This window comes from Spermophilus citellus, assembly GCF_964194105.1.
Source record: "Spermophilus citellus genome assembly, chromosome: 11".
Lineage (NCBI taxonomy): Eukaryota > Metazoa > Chordata > Mammalia > Rodentia > Sciuridae > Spermophilus > Spermophilus citellus.
Genome location: NC_138192.1, coordinates 40418250 through 40438997, shown reverse-complemented (window position 1 = coordinate 40438997; position 20748 = coordinate 40418250). Strand labels below are relative to the sequence as shown.

Sequence of the window (20748 nt, the reverse complement as noted above, 5' to 3'; positions counted from 1 at the left end):
ATGACACAGGCAATTGAACCCAGGGCCTCTCGCATCCACTTGACTACATCTCTAGACCGTATTTTATTTTATTTTGAGACAGTCTTGCTAAATTGCTCAGGCTACCCTTGAACTTGTAATCCTCCTGCCTCTGCCTCCTGAGTAGCTCGGATTACAGGCATCTGTCACCACACCCTGTGTAGCTGCTTATTTAAGGACTTGTCTTTGGTGTGTGTTATTTATCCTGTTTGGTGTGGAGGGTCTGGATTGTGTCACATATTGCTTATGGGTTGGATGCTGAGGCCAGGATGAGTTGCTGCCAGTAATGGAAGCTAATGAGGCAAGTAGTGCCCAGGTGGTAGTGATACAAATGTGGAGGACAACACAGTAGATATAGACAAAGGATGTGCATCTCATTAGTTAGGATAAAGTGCTTACTCCTGCACTCAGATGGCTGCCACTTTTCTGTCCTTGTCAGATGTTATATGCCCTAGCTTCATTGCCCCAAGATCTGTGTCTAATGCTTTGTGATCTGGATAAAGATTCCATAAGGTGGTTTAGGAAGCTCCCATTATCATGGGACTTTTATGTTCTTTTGGATTCCTTGGGCTTTTCTGGAGTGCCTGCCCAGCAAGTGCAAGTAACCCCACTCAATGCATTCCTTGAGTGTTGGTTTGGAGGTTCTAGGAGTGGAGTGCAATTGTTTGTATACACTTGACTGAAGAATGGTCTTCTATCAGGGAAGATCGTCCAAGCACACAGCTTTGGGAGTAAAACACATGAAGCAGAAAAGGAGAAAGGGGCATCTATAGCTAGCCAGATCAGCTGAGTCATCCCTGGTGATCAGTGGGATTACATATGTCACAACCAGTGTGCCCTCACATCCCTTATTACATAATTTAGTGTGTGAATCCACGGTTCCTTTCTCCAGGGCCATTCTCCCCAGTAGCTGAAGTTTAGGTTGGTTTCAAGTTTGTACCTATATGTTCTCATATACCTAAGTTTTAGTATGCTTGAACCCTCATCTTAGAAGTTTGTTTTCTCTTTGTCTTGAAAAGGAAATCCTAATATCTAAAACAGTAAAAGCTGCACATATCCCTCATTATAAGCACAACAACCGTTAGACTTATCCACTGAGGGGATATTATACAAAATAAAAATGTGTCAATATATATTTTTTAAATTAACCCCTAGGCCCTTAACTGGGTGAAATCAAATCATACTTCCATACTGGAAGAGTTGTCTTTTTTCCAATACATTTTATATCAATGTGTCTTATTTTTTTTTTAATATTTAGTTTTTAGTTATAGTTGGACACAATATCTTTTTTTTCATTTATTTATTTCTATGTGCTGCTGAAGATTGAACCCAGGTCCTCGCACGTGCTAGGCAGGCACTCTACTGCTGAGCCACAAGCCCAGCACCACTGCTCCCTTATGTATCTTATTTTAATCTTTTTTTTTTTTTTTTTTTTAAGTACCAGGGATTGGGCCCAAGGGTGCTTAACTACTGAGTCACATCCCCAGCCCTTTTTATAGTTTATTTAGACACAGGGTCTGGCTTAGTTGCTTAGGGCCTTGCTAAGTTTCTGAGGCTGGTTTTGAACTTGTGATCCTCTTATCTCAACCTCTTGAGCTGCTGGGACTACAGGTGTGTGCCACACTGTCCAGCCTAGTTTTAATCCTTTTATATTCAGGATGCCATTCAGTCTCTGTTGGTTCTAACAGTAATTATTTGAAATTGACATGCCACTAGATGATTTGGCCACTAGATGCCCTTAATTTAGCTAGTTTCTTCTTTTTTGGTGGGGGTGGGTGGTACGTACCGGGGATTGAACTCCAGGGTAATAGATCACTGAGCCACATCCCCAGCCCTATTTTGTATTTTATTTAGAGTCCGAGTCTTACTGAGTTACTTAGTACCTTGCTTTTGCCAAGGCTGGTTTTGAACTAGTGATCCTCCTGTCTCAAGTTCCCAAGCCACTGGGATTATCTTTATCCTTTCTTCTTTTTTTTTTTTAAACTCTTTTTTTTTTTTTTTTTTTTTAGAGAGTGAGAGAGGAGAGAGAGAGAGAGAGAATTTTTTTTTTTTAATATTTATTTTTTAGTTCTCGGTGGACACAACATCTTTGTTGGTATGTGGTGCTGAGGATCGAACCCGGGCCGCACGTATGCCAGGCGAGCGTGCTACCGCTTGAGCCACATCCCCAGCCCCTTTTTTTTTTTTAATATGTATTTTTTAGGGCTAAGGCTATGGCTCACCCGTAGTGCACTTGCCTGGCACGTGTGAGGCACTGGGTTCGATTCTCAGCACAATGTATAAATAAATAAAGGTCTATCAACAACTAAAAAAAAAATTTAAAAAAACCCTTAAAAATATGTATTTTTTAGTTGTTGATGGACCTTTATTTTATTCATTTATTTATATGCGGTGCTGAGAATCCAACCCAGTGCCTCACACATGCCAGGCAAATTCTCTATCACTGAGCCACAACCCCAGCCTGATTATCTGTGTCATTTTTAAAGGCATTTTTGAAAGCAGGTTGTTGTTGTTACCAGGGATTGAACCCAGGGACACTTAACCACCAAGCCACATCCCCAGCCTCCATTCCCCCCACCTTTTTACAAATTTTAAAATTTTGAAAGAGTGTCTTGCTAAATAGCTGAGGCTGGCCTTAAACTTGGCAATCTCCCTGCTTCAGCCTCCCAAGTTGCTGGCTTTGCAGCTGTGTGTGAAAGCAATTTATTTTATTAAGAGACAAGGTCATACTGTGTGGCCCAGGCTGTCTTTGAATTCCTGGGCTCAAGGTATCCTCAGCATCCCAAGGAGCTGAGATTATAGGAGCATGCCGCTATACTCAGTGCATTTGTTTTACCAGCAAAAAAAATCTTAGGTACATCTTGAGTATCGTGTCTTTAAATTAACCATCTCATTTTCAAGGATCACTGGCTCCTTTTAGAGGAAAGTAGTGTTAGAGATAAAAAACTAGGCACTGAGAGATTCATGAGATTTTCTGTATAATGACTAAAGGTAGACAGGATGATACCAGATAAGAAGCTACTTGAGTTAACTGAATTTCTCTTTTTCAAAAGTCATAAGTTTCTATTGCAATTCCAGTTTCTTCCTGTAATAATCTCAGTTTCCTTTTTTCTAATAGTGTTGAACTATTTTATAGAGGCATACCAAAGATATGTTTATAATGTCCGTTAGATGTGGATGTTTTTATTAGTCTCCTTTTTGAATCTTTTTTTAAATATCGTTTATTTTTATATGGTGCTGAGGATTGAACCCAGTGCCTCACACATGCTAGGCAAGTGCTCTACTGCTGAGCCACAATCCCAGTCCCTCCTTTTTGAATCTTGACTCAAATGGACTGGAATTTGATTCTGAAATCAGTTGTTTAGTTTCTCCTTGTTGACATCCTTTGAGCCCTATGTATATGAAAAGAAACCCATCCCTCATACTAAGAAAACACCAAAGAAAACAGGCACAATATCTGGAAAATCAGATGTTGACCTATACAAATAGTGGATTATAATCAGAGATAGTAGGAAACCTTTAGATCCTTTAGACTTTATCTAAAACTGTCTTTCAACCTTTATTTTCTAGGTAATTTTCTTTTTTTGGTACTGGGATTGAACCCAGAAGCACTTAACCACTGAGCCACATCGCTGACCCTTCATTATATTTTATCTAGAGACAGGGTCTCACAGAGTTGCTTAGGGCCTCACTAAGTTGCTGAGGCTGACTTTGAACTTGTGATCCTCCTGCCTCAGGCTCCTGAGCTGCTAGGATTACAGGCATGTGCCACTGGGCCCAGCTAGGTAATTTTCTTTTTTATATGATATTACGGGGATAGGAAGTTGTGATATAAATATCTATGATTTAGCATACATGCATAATCCCTTTCACTTTTGTATTCTGAGGTAATAATATTACTGCAAAGATATACTGTCAACAGCATTCCATTCTGTCTTTTATGTTTCACCTGTTCCACTAGAGGGTGAGCTACATGAATATACCTGCTTTGACTTGGTCACTGGTGTATTCTGAGGGTCTATTATGAAGGTAAACACAATAGTAGCTGCTGTAAAAGTCTTTGGGGCAAGGCTACAGATCAGTGGTAGATCATTTGCCTACCATGTGTGAGCACCTAGATTCACTCCCCAGCACCACAAAAATTAATAAAAATAAATATTATTTGTTGAATGAAAATATGATAGCATTATTTCTCTGTTTCAAATCTTAATAGAAGAATGATTGTTTTAGATTCAGCCCAGCTTGGAGGAGAGACCTATAATTTTGCTTAGTAGAAATCCCTGGATTAGGGTGTTTTCCAGAGTTAGTTGAGTTGGTGGCTCAGCAGAATGAGTTCTGCTGTCTCAAGGGTCAGTTACCTGTGGGCTGGCCCATCCTGTTTATAAGGTGGCTGCCAGTAGCCATCTGTTCACATCCACTCGGAGAAAGTGGGAGAATAGCTTTCTGGTTACAGTTTATTTGTTCAAGAACCTAAATGAGAAAAAGATAGTATGGGGAAGATGAATGAATATCTTACTTCCTTTCTTGACAGGGCAGACAGCATGAATTAGATGAGTTGGCAAAAGTTGTAAGGAGAGCTAGTACCTTCAGAATAAAGAAGTTTTGAGATACTGGAGTATAGGATGACAATGTGGAGCTTTTTTCCTAAATATTTGGAGAAAGGTGAGAATTCACCCATGCTTAGTACATGGAGTTGTATGAAGGAAACTTATTTGCATTTTGGCTTTTTACACACCAGCTTTTGCTGCAGGATGCTAACTTTCCAAACCTGAGTTCAAATTAGTACCTCTAAATAAATTAAAGTTGAAAACAAAAGTAGTGCATGATCTGAGTTGCCAAAACTATCTGTTGACTTAAAAATAATAATAATACATGCACATTATTGAAAACAAGTGTGAATACAGAAAAAGGTATAATGGGGCTAGTCACCCTCACATCTGTTATAGCTTTGCCTCCTTTCTCCCCTGGAGACATACGTTCTCAATAGATTACATGAGTCCTTTCAGAACATAGTGGAGCAGGAGAGAGATGTGTGTGCTTGTTACATACGTTCTTCTGCCTCATTTCTTCATTCTCTTTTGTTGCCTGATTTTCTGCCCTGGACAGAGGTACTCATCTGTGGGTCATGCTGGATGTGTCTAGTATTTTGTGGTATAAGTGATGTTACTATGAATATCCTTGTATATAAAAACCTTATTGAATCTTGACTCATATTATCAACAAGGCACATTGCTAGTAATGGATTTCTGGGTCAAAATATATGAACTTTTTTTTTTTTTTTTTTGAACTCAGGGATGCTTTACCACTGAGCTTCATCCTCAGCTCTTTTTATTTTTTGTTTTGAGACAGGGTCTTGCATGTTGCTTAGAGCCTCGTTAAGTTCTTACAGCCTCACTAAGTTGCTGAGGCTGATCCTGAAATTGTGATCCTCCTGCATCAGCTTCCTAAATTGCTGGGATTACAGGTGTGTACCACTGTGCCTGGTACAGTTTTTAAATTGTGGCAGATTCTGTCAAATTCCTCTCCAGAAGGGTTGCAGCAATATTCATTCTCTGTCCTCTTGTTTGCTTTTTCTTCTGGCTGATGATAGGTAAAATTGTTGACTTTACATTTTGAATTTTGTTTTTGAATTGAGAGAGAAATTGAGTATATTCTTCGGAATTTATTTTTGTGTTAATTCAATTTTTTTTTTTTTTTGGTAAACTCTCAAGTGATTGCCTTTTCTTTATAATATATAGGAGCTTTGTAGGTGAAGGAAATAAACTCATTGGTGCCATCTGGTTGTAGTGTTTTTTTCCCAAATTTGTTATAAATCTTTTTAAAATTTAGAAGATTTTTATTTTTATTTTATTTTTATTTTTATTTTAAAGAGAGAGTGAGAGAGGAGAGAGAGAGAGAGAGAGAGAGAGAATTTTTAATATTTATTTTTTAGTTCTCGGCGGACACAACATCTTTGTTGGTATGTGGTGCTGAGGATCGAACCCGGGCTAAACGCGTGCCAGGCGAGCGCGCTACCGCTTGAGCCACATCCCCAGCCCAGAAGATTTTTATTTTTATTGAGTTAAACTGTCAAGCTTTTTCATGATGACTCCTAGTTTTCTGTTCTGACTTGGCTACTCTGCCTGCCATCACCAGTGTGGCACATCTGACTAAGCCATGTCAACCTGATCAGGTGTAAAGCTGGAACAACTAGACCTTAGGACCCTAGGAATGTTATCAGAAGTCCCAAGTCCTTATCTGTGTTGAATCCTGGTTCCCTTAAGGCTGCTTCATGTCTGTTTACTCATCAGGGTGGGTGGTGAGACCAAAGCCCAGAATGGAAGGTGGGGTAGGGCAGGTATGAACCCCACTAAGATGATATTTGGTAAATGCCAGGTGGTCAGTGGGGCCCATTGTCTTTGGGCTCTTCCTTAGATGACATCAAGGGGGGTTTAGGATTGAGAATTAGAACAGATAAACCATTGTCTTTTTGGGTATAATTTTGAACTTTTTCTTCTCTTATAGGTGAAGAGATGGCATTTGTGAAGAGTGGATGGTTGCTGCGACAGAGTGAGTACAGGACATGTGGGTCTGCCTTAGGTTCTGTGTCTATTTCTATTTGTTTAAACAGATGACTTTTAAAAATAAATCATAAAGTTTTATTAATTTTTTTTTAAAGAGAGAAGAGAGAGAATTTTTCTAATATTTATTTTTCAGTTTTCAGTGGACACAACATCTTTTTTTAAATTTTATTTTTATGTGGTGCTGAGGATTGAACCCAGCGCCCCTCGCATGCCAGGCGAGCACGTTACCGCTTGAGCCACATCCCCAGCCCCAAGTCTTATGTTTTTTCCTTAATTTCCTCTTTGGGATTTTCATAACTATAAAACACCTTTTTGTACATGTGGAACTCTTTTTTTTTTTTTTTTTTCTTTCTTTCTTTCTGTACTGGGGATCATACCTAGGACCTCATACACGCATGCTAAGCAGCCACTGTACAGCTGAGCTGTATCTCCAGCTTCTGGAACTCCTCCTTACTTGTTGAATTGATAAGAACCAGGAAATGATGGCAATCCTTACTGTTTTCTCTTTCCTTAGTAGCATACTTTATTGTTAATGGTTGACCTGAGACTGCCTGAATCTGACTACACCTAGCTGCTGTACTATATATAGCATGGAGGTACTGATCATCTTGGGTGTGGGAAATGCCTGTCTTACCTGGTAACTGAGCAGTGACTCAGATTCTGAAATACAGGAGGGCTTTGTAATTATGTAGAGGAAGACTGGACCTGAGGCAACAAGTTTATCAAAAGCCACACTTTTTTTTATAAATCTCCAAAGGGACTCCAGAAAAGAAATTTAAATCTCTTTTAAGAAAGTGTGATAGAGATCCACTTTCCTAGACTTGTCTCAGATCTTTCTTTCATAATAGCTCACCTCTGAGGCTGCCACTCCAAGTAAGATTCATCCTGTTTTAAAATGAAAACTCACCTATGTTTATTAAAGAAATAATACTCTTTTGTTGCCGTAGAAAGAGCAGGATTAAGGAAAAGGTGATTACCACATTATTTATAATTCTAAACTGTGGCACATGTAATTGGTTTACTGTTCAGAGACATGAGGGGTGCCTGCAGAACTTAGCTAATATTGAGTCTAGTATTGAAGAATCAACTGCATACCTTGGATAGTTTATATAAAAACAATTGTCTATGAAGTTTATTTTTGTTCCCATTATAAATATTTTTCATATACTCATTTAATTCTTACAATAGCTCCATGAAGTAGGTATTGTTGTTTCCATTTAAAATTAAGATTTTGTGAGATGAGGTAATTTGGATATAAACAAACTATGGAAGGTAGAATTGTTGCTGAAAGCTCAGTCCTTGTCTCTGATGCCAATCCAATAACAAGGACACTGTTTTGAGAAAAAGAAAAAAGGATTATTGCTTTTCTAGCAAAGGAGAAACGTGGGAGACTCCTATCCCAAAGGCTGTGATTCTCCCCATCGGGAGGGACACCAGGGTTGGGGTGGGGGGGAGTTATATTCCAGGTGTTCTCTGTACAGATCCCAGGGCTCCCTGTTGGCTGTTAGGATTCGTTTGTTGATTTGTGAGATATTCATTCACTTCCCAGATCCTCAGTACACATCTTCTTCCTCTAGTGGATGTTCAAGGACTGTTAACTAGGGAAAGAAAAGGTAACACTGTATCCCTAATCTTGTTAGGGAAGGGAGAAGAGAGAAAAAAAAAAGAACATTTAAAAAAACAATAACAACAACAACAAAAAACCTCAGAGCAACAAGGCCTATATTCAGAAGATGAAGGAACTGTTAGAGATTTTTATTAAAGCTCAAGACTGAGTTCATCATTAACACTCTTTCTATCCAGAGATGATTGTTCAATTTGTGTGTTCTGTATGACCAGATCTGGAGCAGAACCACATGTCCTCTCAAGGTCTGTGACAGTCTGGTAGTCTTAGCATAGATACAGTTATTGTAATGTTGGATTTGTACAGAAAGTCCTTATATATTGGAGCCTCGACCCAATCTTTGTGAAGTTTGCTTGTTTTGGGTTTTTGGTTCCAGTCTCCCCTGTGGTCAAGGACACGGGAGCCTTGTTTAGACCTTGAGGAAGTCTCCTCCTTTGCTGGCTCTTTGGATGTCTTCTGTTTTTCTCATTAGGCCCTATCACATTCTTGTTTGAGGACAATCATTTTCCATTACAGCTGAATGTAAATGGTGTAGACTTGTAGTGAACAGTAACCCTTTTAACAAATTTTTGTGTTCCTCATCAGTGCCCAGCATGGTGATATTTATACACAAAATAGATGTCCAGATATTTTCAGTATCCTTGCCCATGGCTATTATAGAGATGTATATTCAACAGACGTTTTCTTAATGGCCAATTCAAACATGTGATTGATCTTCCTTTGCTGAAAGAAGAAGTGTTAATCTCAGTAACATAAAATGAGGTGAGATGTATTACGTTTACTGGTTACAGAACAGCAGAGATATACTTGTGCTTATGGGTAGGCCAGGCAGTCCCCAGGATTCATTTTCCTGTCATTGCTGCATAGGACCTAGTACTTGACCTTCGAGGGGCAGCCTGATTTGGGAGTCTGTAGTCAGGTCTTTGATTGCCTCTGAAACACTTCGACAGAACTCCCTAACCTGATGATTTCACCTGTTTTCATGACTCATCTGGTAGTTTCTGCATATTCAGGCACTGCCAATCACAGTGCTGGGTATCACCACTAAACAGCGTTGGCAAGTGCTGTGACTACTCCTCCCATTGAGGAGGGTGCCTGATGCAGGTAGTGGAAAGGCTGGATATCAAGTTTGATATCAGTAGCAGGCAGGAGAGTATAAACAGAAGTATGGGAAACAAGAGTTTTGCACATTGGCCAAGAACAGGCTAGAATGTGCAGGAACAGAATATATAGTGGGCAGTGTATGGATGTGAGAAAGATTCAGGGATGGCTTGTAGCTAAAGTTAGCTGCGGAGTCCGCTTTCAGGTATCACTCTGGTAGATAAGGAAATTATAGCTTTATAAAGTTAATTGTCTAGTCCAAGTTACAAATGAAAGTATGGTCTCTCAAACTGACAGAAACATGAGGTAGTAGGATGTGCCAGGATAGGAGTACCCATTTATCCAGTGTCTCAGTCCTGTGTGTCTGCAAACATGCTGTGGGCTTCCTATAAGGGGAAATGTTAGAAAAGAGTATATATGAAAGCTCTTGAGGAAAAAGAAAATAAACATTTTTTCCCAGAGAGGAAGATACTATTTTCATTACACATAGAGACTTTCCAGTCCAGCATTTTCAGATCAATTTAGCTTATGTTGGGAAAGTTTAGGAAGTCAAAAACGTTTAAAGTTTAGCTTAATTCTACTTGGGAAATTAGATATTAGCTATTTTTCATTAACTCAAGCAAACTTTTTTCCCCCTTAACTTTTTTATTTTGGGACTTGGCCTTTGGTTAGCAACCTGCTCAGTGTCTACAGTACATGCTGCCTGCAGGCTGTTACAGCAGGTGTGGGTCAGGCCACCATGGTGTTTGTTTCTACCCGCACGCCCCCCCCCCCCCCCCCCGCCGCCCTTTAAAAAAAATGTTTTTAGTTGTAGATGGACAAAATACTTTTGTTTTACTTATTCATTTTTATGTGGTGCTGAGAATTGAACCTAGTGCCTCACACATGCTAGGCAACTGCTGTACCACTGAGCACATCTACTACTTCCATCATTGAGCCCCTACTACTTCCATTTTGATGAACTGTTTCAGGCAGTTCTGTGCAGGTGTGTTTAGTAGACCACAGGAGAGTTTCCTTTGGTTCTGTCCTTAGAGGACAAAATCTTTTGTTTACTCTGCCCAAAGCCAACCTTTCCCATTTGTATTTTTAGGTACTATTTTGAAGCGCTGGAAGAAGAATTGGTTTGACCTGTGGTCAGATGGTCACCTGATCTATTATGATGACCAGACTCGGCAGAGTATTGAGGATAAGGTCCATATGCCGGTAGATTGCATCAATATCCGCACAGGGCATGAGTGTCGGGGTAAGCTACCACCTCCTTAGCCAACTTCTGTCATCTGTTCTTCCTCATCTTTTTTTTTTTTGGTACTTGGGATTGAACCCAGGGGACCACTGAGCCACAATCACAACTCTTTTTTATGTTTTATTTAGAGACAGGGTCTCGCTGAGTTGCTAATTTGCTGAGGCTGGCTTTGAATTCAGAATCCTCCTGCCTTAGTCTTCTGAGCCGCTAGGATTACACCTGGCCCTCTTCCTCATTCTTGATGGGAGCTGGATCTTTTTCCTTGCCTGATGATCTTTTTTTAGGACTCTATCTGGGAGGGGCAGCCATAGCAGGGGTGGAAGTGGGGCCCAGACCCTTAGATCATGACTTATAAAATTGGAACAGGTAGATTTTCTCATCTGAATTATTCTTCAACACGCATGCCTTCATCTTGTGGAGAAGGAACTAGATTGCTGGGAACTCCAAGAAGGATGGAGCCACCCTAGACTGTATTGATTTTATGACTTAGAAATTAGCATCTGATGGTGGCTCCACTGAAGGTCTTAAAATCTGTGATGTCTTGGTTTCCTGCAATTATCCTTTGTATTTGCTTTAAAAGAATAGTTTTAAAAAAAGTCATCTTGGCTGCTGATTTTGCCAGTTAGTCTGGCTGTTTCTTTTCTGCCTTCTTGGTCAGGCCACAGGTTATTTCTTAAATGATAGCACTTGATTTTTTCGTTGTTGTTTTTAATTTTTTCTTATCTACGCTGTTAAAAAAATAACCATGTAAATCTTCCTTCATTCTTATTTTTCATAGATATTCAGCCTCCAGATGGGAAGCCAAAAGACTGTCTGCTGCAGATTGTTTGCCGAGATGGGAAAACTATCAGTCTTTGTGCAGAAAGCACAGATGATTGTTTGTGAGTTTTGATTTCTTATGTTTAATATAAAAACTATTTTCTGTCTTAATTTCCAGTGGTCCAGAAGGGAAAATAATGGGAGTGGAGTTTTCCTTCAGGCAATAGAATAAGGGACTCTGCAGATGCGTGACAGAAATTTATCAGGGTTTTTCCTGATTCTAATTTCTTCCCCTCCAGGATCCCATTCTGGTGAAATGGTAGAAAGTAATAGCTTTCTAATAATCACTTTGTGCTTTGTGTTTTCTTTTTAAGATTTATAATGGGTAATGGGCTTAGATGAATGGTTTTTTCAGTCTTATTCTTTTTATGTAAATGTGTCTTTAATAAGCACAGACATCTGTATTGTGCAGCTTTCTTTGGTAGTCATTGTTTCCATCTGCTATCTTTGAAGAAGGGATAGGGAACTAAACTGCAGGAGAAAAGCCCAACCTCACTAGTCCTCTGCCTGTTGACATTGCTGTTGGTGTTGGATCAGAAACTTGCCAACGCTAAATGAAATTTAGGGGGAAGAATGGATTTACTCTCTCCATTTTGTACCCTACAGTGGGTTAACTCTAGACATGAGAATTCACTAGCAGACATTACTGAATTACTTGTACATATATGATATTATCATAAAAGCCTGCAGACCACTTTTTTCAATGCCTATCCCTTTATTCACATCCTTGTTCATCCTCAATTTAAACATTCACTGTATGCCAAGTAGGGTTTATTTTAAATCCCCTGTGTAGCTTCTTTTTTATGTTCCTCTGATTTATTTATTTATTTTTATTTTTAAAAAAAAATTTTTTTAAGTATTTTTTTTTAATATTTATTTTTTAGGTGTAGATGGACACAACACAATGCCTTTATTTTTATGTGGTGCTGAGGATCGAACATAGGTCCCACCCATGCGAGGCGAGCGCTCTACTGCTGAGACACAATCCCAGCCCATGTTCCTCTGATTTATATCAGTGAGTCTTTTTCCTGCCTGGTGCTGGAGATTGAACCTAGGGCTTTTGTGCAAGCTTGGGCAGCACCCTATCACTGAGCTACGTCTCTAGGCCCTATATCAGTGAGTCTTAAATAGCATCTTCTGACAGAGAGAGAGAGAGAGAGAGAGAGAGAGAGAGAGAGAGAGAGGGGGGGGGCAGGCTTTCTTGAAGACTAATGGAGAAATGATCATGTCAGGCTAATTTGCTGCTTTTATAAACTGTAACTCTTACTACTACCCCTTAATAATTTAAGCTAACGTATATTAAACACTTACTTTGTACTAGTCATGGAGCTAACTGCTTTTCAGATGTTGTTTAATCCTGTTCATATTTTATAAAGTGGGTATTGTTTTTCCTGGCATAAAAGGTTGAGGCATAGAGAGATTAAGTAACTTCTGAACTAGTTGTTATATGCTCCTTTAATAAATTAACATAATTTTAATAGCTTCAAACAAATCTACATGTATTATTACATTTCTGGAAGAAAGATGTTTGACACCAAATTCAGACACAAAGTGTCTGCAGGACCTTATTCTGCTGAATGCTTTAGGAGAGAATCTGTATCCTTGCCTTTTCTAGCTTCTAGAGGTCTCCTGCATTCCTTCACTCCTGACCCCTTTCTCACTCCTCAAAGTCAGCAGCAATTGTGTCTGTCTTCTCACACTGTCACCTGACTTTGCAGATAGGAAAGGTTACATGCCTCTAAGGACTTTTGATTGGTTTGGTCCTACCTTGATTTTCCAAGATAATCTATCCATCTCAAGGTCTTTAACCTTAATTATAGATGCAGGGTCCCTTTTGCCATGTTTGGAAGTAGACATCTTTGGGGGCCATCATTCTGCCTGTCATGTCTGCTGGAAAAAAGACTTTAGAGTTATTAGACTGGACTCAGGATTTGGCTCCTAAGCCCTGTGGTCCTTAACTATTCTGCTTTATTGTGAGCTGAGATGTCACATATGTGAAATGTTTCTTTAAATAATAGTGGGAAATATATCAAACTAGAATTTTAGGTTATTTAATGAAACATGGGAGTTTTTCTTGTAGAAGAGGTAAAAATATGAAATATGTAAATAAAAAAATATAAAAATATGAAATAAAAATATGTTTTACCTGGAAGAGGGGAAGATCCGTTCTAAACCTAGATGGCAGAGTGTATATATATATGTGTGTGTGTGTGTGTGTGTGTGTCTGTCTGTCTGTCTGTCTGATTTTAGGGGCACAAATTAGAATATAAAGGATAAAGCTATTTAAATTAGAGTAATGAAAATGAACAGAAACATTCTTCATTAAAAGAAAACTTGATAAATCACGATATTGAAATCAACTGGTGGCTAATTAGACTGGCAGAGTTGATCTCAATAAATGTGAATTGGCTAAATTTCCCTTAAAAATAGTAAAATCTGAGATTGGGAAGGAAACAAAGTCCAGTCACTTATTCTGTTAATAAGAAATATTCTTGAAACAAAATTGACACAGAAAGGCTTAAAAAAGCAGAATGACTTAGATTGCTAGGACTGCTTAAACCAAGTATCATAAACTGGTAACTAAAAAAACAGAAATGGAGTATTTGATAGTTGTGGAGGCTGGAAGTCAGATCAGTTTGCTGTGATGACTAAAAGACCCAACCAAAACAATTGTAGTGGAGTAAAAGTTTATTTGGGGCCTCACGGTTTCAGAGGTCTCAGTCTGTGGACAGCTGGTTCCATTTGTCAGGGCCCAGGGTGAGGCAGAACATCATGGTGAAAGAGTGTATGTGTGTGGAGGGGGAGTGACTCACGTGATGATCTGAAACCAGAGAGAGAGAGTCTCCATTCATCAGGTATAAATGTATATCCCAGAGGCATGCCCCAATGCCCCACCTCCTCCAGCCATACCCTACCTGCCTTAAAGGGATTAATTTACTGATTAAATTAAGGCTCTTATAACCCAGTCATTTCTCCTCTAAACTTTCTTGCATTATCACACACATGAGCTTTTGGGGATACTTCACATCCAAACCATAATAGAATCCTTCCTTGCCTCTTTCTAGCTTCTTGTGGTTGCCAGGAATTCTTGGTGTTCCTTGACTTGCCAGCTGCACCACTTCAGTCTCTTCCTTTATTTTCACATGTGTGTTCTTCTCTTGTGTGTCTATGTCCAGATTTCCACATTGGATTAGGGACCAATCTTAAAATATGATCTCATTTTAATTTGATTTCATCTGCAAAGACCCTATTTCCAAACAAGATCATGTTCATAGGTTATGGGGATTTGGACTTCAGTTTGGACACAGTTTAATCCATAATAAACGCTCTGAGTAAAGATGATGAAATGAGGGCTGGGGATGTGGCTCAAGCGGTAGCGCGCTCGCCTGGCATGCGTGCGGCCCGGGTTCGATCCTCAGCACCACAAACCAACAAAGATGTTGTGTCCGCCGAGAACTAAAAAAATAAATAAATATTAAAAAAAAAATTCTCTCTCTCCTTTCTCACTCTCTCTTTAAAAAAAAAAAAAAGATGATGAAATGAATCTGAATCATCTTCCCCAACTACCTAGTGAAATGAGAGGGATAATATTTCACCAGCAACAATGATTATTTATTAGAAGTTAAACTTCAAGCACAAATTGTGAACAGCCAAAGAGAAAAACAGACAGTCTGAGGTGTATCAATGTTCTTAACCCCATCTCAAATCCCAGAAGCAATAAAAAGAAGAATTAATTAAATCCTGCAGTCTGGAGTGATGTTGATTAAGAGAATAAAATGCATTTTGGAAAAGCCCAGGAAAAACCTTTCAGAATAGATATCCTTGGGATCACAGCAGAGGCTGGAAGGTTTGTCAGTTTCATGCCAGGACACTGAAGGCATTGAAGCTTACCTGAGTTGGATAATTCTCTGGTGATATGAGCCCTAGCATGAAACTTTGAAAGAAATATTCAGAAGAGAGTATACAACCCATGTATTTCAGAAAAGTTGTATTCCGTCACAGAGGAATTTCTTCCTTTTCTGCCTCTTCCTTCTATGATAATAGAAAAGTGCTGTGGGTCACACCTAGTTACCAAACCGTTGCTAGATTGGGGTAGGGTGGAATTCCCAGTTGGTACTAGATCAGGTAGAAAGGTGTAAAGGAGAAATAACTCATACCATATCAGAGTAAATAGAAGTTTTAGGTATCACTTCCCAAGTTAAACATTAGCAGTGTGCAAAGTAATGCTTGGCAACTATGTAAACCCACCATAAAGGAAAAATGAGGAAAAAATGCAGGTCTGAGAAAAAGCTAGACAAGAGGAAAATAAAATCAAGGAATAGAACATAGTTTCCAAAAGTGTTGTCCTGGTTTTCATATTTAAAAGTATAGCCTTATACCTCTGTATACATGTAAGTGTACACACTCTTTCATCATCTACCAACTGTTATCTGGTGTTCTTTGCCTATTGTCAGTAGAATGTATGCTCTGTGAGAGTAAGGATTTGTTTGTTCTGTGCTCTCTTCAATCTGTAGCCTAGAAGATTGCCACTATTATGGTACGGGGTGGGGAGGTAGCAGGTATGATAACTTTGCCTAGTATACAGCCCATCTGAAAAATGAACCACTAGTATAGAGGAAATCTCTGTGAAAGCAGGGAAAAAGATTCAAGGATTTGGAGTAAAGACCAAAGCTATGTTAAACTAAAGGAGTTCAGAAAGATTATTAATATCCAGAAAGTACTAGACCCAAAAAGAGGTGTTTAGAAACTGACTTGCAAGAAAAACATTCTGAAATAGTAGAACTGAATTTGCAGACTAAAGCCACATTAGACTGTTCTACCTAAAACAGCAAAACAAATTTTTATTTACTTATTTTTTAAATGGTTTTTCATTTTAGATGGACACAATATCCTTTATTTATCTATCTATCTATCTATCTATCTATCTATTTATTTATTTAATGTGGTGCTGAGGATAGAACCCAGTGCCTCATGCATGCAAGGCAAGCACTCAGCCACTGAGCTACAACTCCAGCCCCAACAAAACGATTTATATACGACACATGATTATCTATTATGATACCTGTTAGCAATGTGAATGACATTTGTACATTGCATATCAAATCCATTGGGAGAATTTCACAACTTAATCATATTTGTTAGAAAACCAGAACATTTGAAAATAAATGAGCTGAAATTTCAACTCAAGGAAGTGGTAAGATTAGAATAAAGTGAATGGAATTAATAGAGATGAGAGAAAAGGGATGGAGTCAGTACAAAAAGCGAGGGATGAGCACCTGAGATTTCATACTCAAATATCTAATTTTCATGACCATATAAGGGAAGAGTAGTAGATGTGAATATTGTTACAAACTTTATGTAGGACCACTTGGCAGTACCCAGTGAAATAAATGTTTTATCTTTTGACCTAAGCTGTTCCACTCTTTGGAATTTGTCCTGTATGATTGTTTACATAAGGCTAATAAGGATGTTAATAAAAGCATTGTTTTTAATGAGAAAATGTTGCTGACAGTCTACATTTACTCATTGTGTAGCCTTCCCAAAATGAATAGATCTTTATATAACATGAACTGACAAAACAAGTTGCAGTATAGTTCAAATTTATTAAAAAATGGATCAAATATTAAATTGTAAGCATATTTTAAAGTCTTATACCTACCGTAGATATATTTGTAAAAAATAATCTTATCTTTTATATATGTGCATAAGTATATTATATATTCCTAGTGTATGTCTTAAATGAATTGATTGGGTCTTGGGGTAATATCTGAAGACCTATTCTTTTTTAAGCCTCTTCAGGAATTCTGATCCTAGCCTGGATTTGAGAATCATTGAAATGTTGCATAACCTCAGATAAAATACCCTTTCTCTTTTCTTCAGGGCCTGGAAATTTGCACTGCAAGATTCTAGAACAAACACAGTAAGTTACTAATGGCATTTGCCAATAATTTTTTTTTTTTTTTTTTAACATCCTCGATCTTGTGTAACAAATTGGAAAATAGGAGTTTGGGAAAGGAAACTGGGGAAGATAAGGCTTTCTTGCTCATCTAGCCATGAATGAACAGAGCACCTTTTGCTAACAGTGATTGTGCTGGTTTGTGTCAAATGTTTGGGCAGGAGGAACTGTCTTCACATAGACATGCAAGTTCCAGTGTTGTTTTCCAGAAATGTTTGTACATTTTAAACTTTGTAATACCTTGAATTCTGCTATGGAAAAGGCTCAAAAAAAAAAAAAAAAAAACTACTGCATTTTTTTATGCATAGAATCTTAGGTTTGTAAAACCAAAGCATTTTGGGGACTTGTCTGTAGACTTGTTTCTGTTTTCAGGAGGTCACAGAGATAGCCCCTTTGTAGAGCTTAGTAATGCCACCTTTGTGTCAGGGAGTTAAGGAAACTCACTCTGGCCATTGTTTTCATTCTTTAGTTGTAATTTTATTTTTCTCTTATTTCTTTATGTAAAAAGAAAAGAAAAAGTAGATAAGGCTTACAAAAAAATTTGGGTCTTTCGTTGGCTCTGCTGTCCTCTCCAAGGAGACTTGGGCTTACAAAAGAATTTTTTTAATAAGTGAAAACCTAATAGCTAAATGTCATTGTTTTCTTTCTGTCAGGCTACTTTGCAGCTCAGTCACATTACCCTCCATACCATGAAAGTTCTCTTTTTGGGTGACTTTTAATATGAACCATATAGTAAAAATTTGAGGGTGATTCTTTGTATAGAATTTTTGTATCATGTGTGTGTATGCATGTGTGCACACTCTGGGGATTAAAACCAGGGTCTTAGGCATGTTTGGCACCCACTCTTTCAAGTAAGCTGTACCCACTGTCCTGTATGGGTCTTTTTAAAGAAAACATTGTTTTCTTTTCCACTAATGGGTAATTTAAAGAATTTTTGTTTCAATGCAAAAACAGACTGAGTGTAAGATGTCTCTGCTGCGGTTTAGACTGTGAACATAAGGATTGTCAAGTGGTGTGGTATCTTTTAAAAGGAGTTGGATAACAATGGTGCCTCTGGGGCCTTTCTGGATAGTGAGGGACCACCTTGTTCCTGAATTGAGGGGACGTCTTAATGGGCCAGTTGTCTCTACTGGATCAGTGGAAGTTTTTCTACTTTCCAGATAGCTGTAACATTAAAAAAAATATATATTTATTTTTTAGTTGTAGTTGGACACACTACCTTTATCTTATTTATTTTTATGTGGTGCTGAGGATCGAACCCAGGGTCTCGCAAGTGCTAGACAAGCACTTTACCGCTGAGCCACAAACCCAGCCCAAGATAGCTGCGACTTTATGTCCTTTAACTTTTTATTTGCTAAGTAAACATCATGCTCTTATCCCCCACTGTCTTTTGTCACACAGGCTTATGTTGGCTCACCAGTCCTTTCCGAGGAGACAGTTGTGGCTGCTTCACCCCCTCCATACACAGCCTATGCTGCACCAACTCCTGAGGTAGGGAGCCAAGCTGTGCAGGAGATCATTTATATGCTGGAAATTTGGGATTGAACCCAGAGGGGCTTAATCACTGAGCAACATCCCCACTCCTTTTTATTTTTTGAGACAGGGTTTCACTGAGTTGCTTAGGGCCTTGCTAAATTGCTGAAGCTGGCTTTGAACTTGCAATCCTCCTGCCTTAGCCTCCAAAGCCACTGGGATTACAGGTATATACTACTACACCTGGCTTGGGTATATAATTTTTTGTTGTGTGAAATATGTTTGCTTTTATTCTTAAACTTTAAATTTTAAAATAATTACAGATTCACAAGAAATTGTAAAGATAGTATAGAGTCTTATCTAATTTTCAACCAGATTCTCTAGATGTTATGTGTTAAGTAAGATTGCACCAGGAATTTAAAATTTATGTCCAATCCTAAGTAATTTTTACCATATAAGTAGACTTATGTGTAACTGCCATCTCAATCAAGACATAAAATTCTTCACAGTATACTCCTGTGGTGATACCCTTTTATAGTCACACCTTCCCCCATTTCCTGATCCCTATCAATACTTGTTTATTTCTCTGTCTAGAGTTTTATCATTTCAACAATGTCATATAAATGGAATCATACAGCATATAATCTTTTGAGTTTGAGTGACGTTAACCTATGGTGGGACATTTTGGTTGTTTGTAGTGTTTGACTTTTACCAGTAAAACTGCCCTGAACACTTATGAACAAGTTGCCATGCAAACAAAAGATTTTATTTCTCTGGGATAAATGCCCAAATGTGCATTTTCTGGGTCATATGTATGGCAAATATATGTTTAGTTAAAAAAATAAAAAATCCTAACAAACTTATTTCTAGTGACTGCCATTTTTACTTTCCTACCAGTAATATCTTGAGTGATTCATTTTCTCTGATCCTTACCAGCAATTGAAAATGTCATTATTTTTTATATTAGCTGTTCCTATGTGTGTAGTGATGTCTTGTTGTGGTTTTAATTTGCATTTCCTTAGTTGCTAGTGATGTTTAATCTTTTCATTTACTTATTTGCATTCTGAGTATCCTCTTAAGTGGAATGTTTCTTCCTATCTTTTCTAGTTTTTCTAATGGTTTCATTATTTATTTATTTTTTAGTTACAGGTGGACACAATATTTTATTTTTATGGGTGCTGAGGATCGAACCCGGTGCCTCTCGCATGTAGGCGAGTACTCTACCTCTGAGCCACAACCCCAGCTCCATGTTTGTATTATTTTTAAGTTGAGTTTTAAGAGGTTTTATATATGTGTTTTAGATATGAACCCTTTGTTAGATATGTGGTCTACAGCTTATCTTTTTATCCTCTTATTGAGTAAGGCCTTTCACAGAGGTTAATTTTGATGCATTCCAGTTTATCAGTTTTTTCTTTTCTGAGTCATCTTTTGTTGTCATGGCTAACACTTCATCTAGCCCAAGTTTCCCAAGATTCTCTTGTGTTATTCTCTATAAATTTCGTATTCTTAGATTTTACACTTAAGCTTAAGCCTGTGATCCATTTTGTGTTTTTTATATATATATATTTTTTTTTGGTATTCTTTTATTAGTGCTTTGTAGTTACACATAGTAGTTGGGTTCATCCCAACAAACTCCTACATGCATGGAATTTAATTTCAATTCCTGATCCCTCCTTCTTCCCCTCATCCCCATTCTCTCCCATTCTCCTTCCTCTACTCTACTACTAGATTTCCTTTCACTCATCTGTTTATATTTGATTGGTTCTTTCTACCTATGCATAAAGGTGAAGTTCCCTGTGGGATATTTATATATGCACTTAACATGCGTTTTTAAGAATTCATTCTGCATTGCCTTCCTTTACCCATCCCTACATTCTGCCTCTCAGTTTCCTTCTGCATTACTGATCTTCCCTTTATCTTTATCTTATCCTCTCCTTCCCTCCCCCTTTTC

The 20748-nt window shown here is 38.2% G+C and overlaps 1 protein-coding gene across 9 annotated transcripts in view; it reads left to right on the top strand.

Annotated features, from left to right (window-relative positions):
• Nucleotides 1-20748, top strand: part of PLEKHB2 (pleckstrin homology domain containing B2) — a 44300-nt gene that overhangs the window by 4852 nt on the left and 18700 nt on the right. For 7 of the 9 annotated variants that reach the window (XM_081261463.1, XM_081261462.1, XM_081261461.1 and 4 more), the window contains exons 2-6: nucleotides 6523-6567; nucleotides 10397-10549; nucleotides 11328-11430; nucleotides 17249-17288; nucleotides 18726-18815. In XM_081261463.1, the coding sequence (XP_081117589.1) occupies nucleotides 6531-6567; nucleotides 10397-10549; nucleotides 11328-11430; nucleotides 17249-17288; nucleotides 18726-18815 (423 nt within the window). In that variant the 5' untranslated portion in view covers nucleotides 6523-6530. The remainder of the gene's footprint in view (nucleotides 1-6522; nucleotides 6568-10396; nucleotides 10550-11327; nucleotides 11431-17248; nucleotides 17289-18725; nucleotides 18816-20748) is intronic. The other 2 variants (XM_081261467.1, XM_081261466.1) reach the window with 1 other exon arrangement.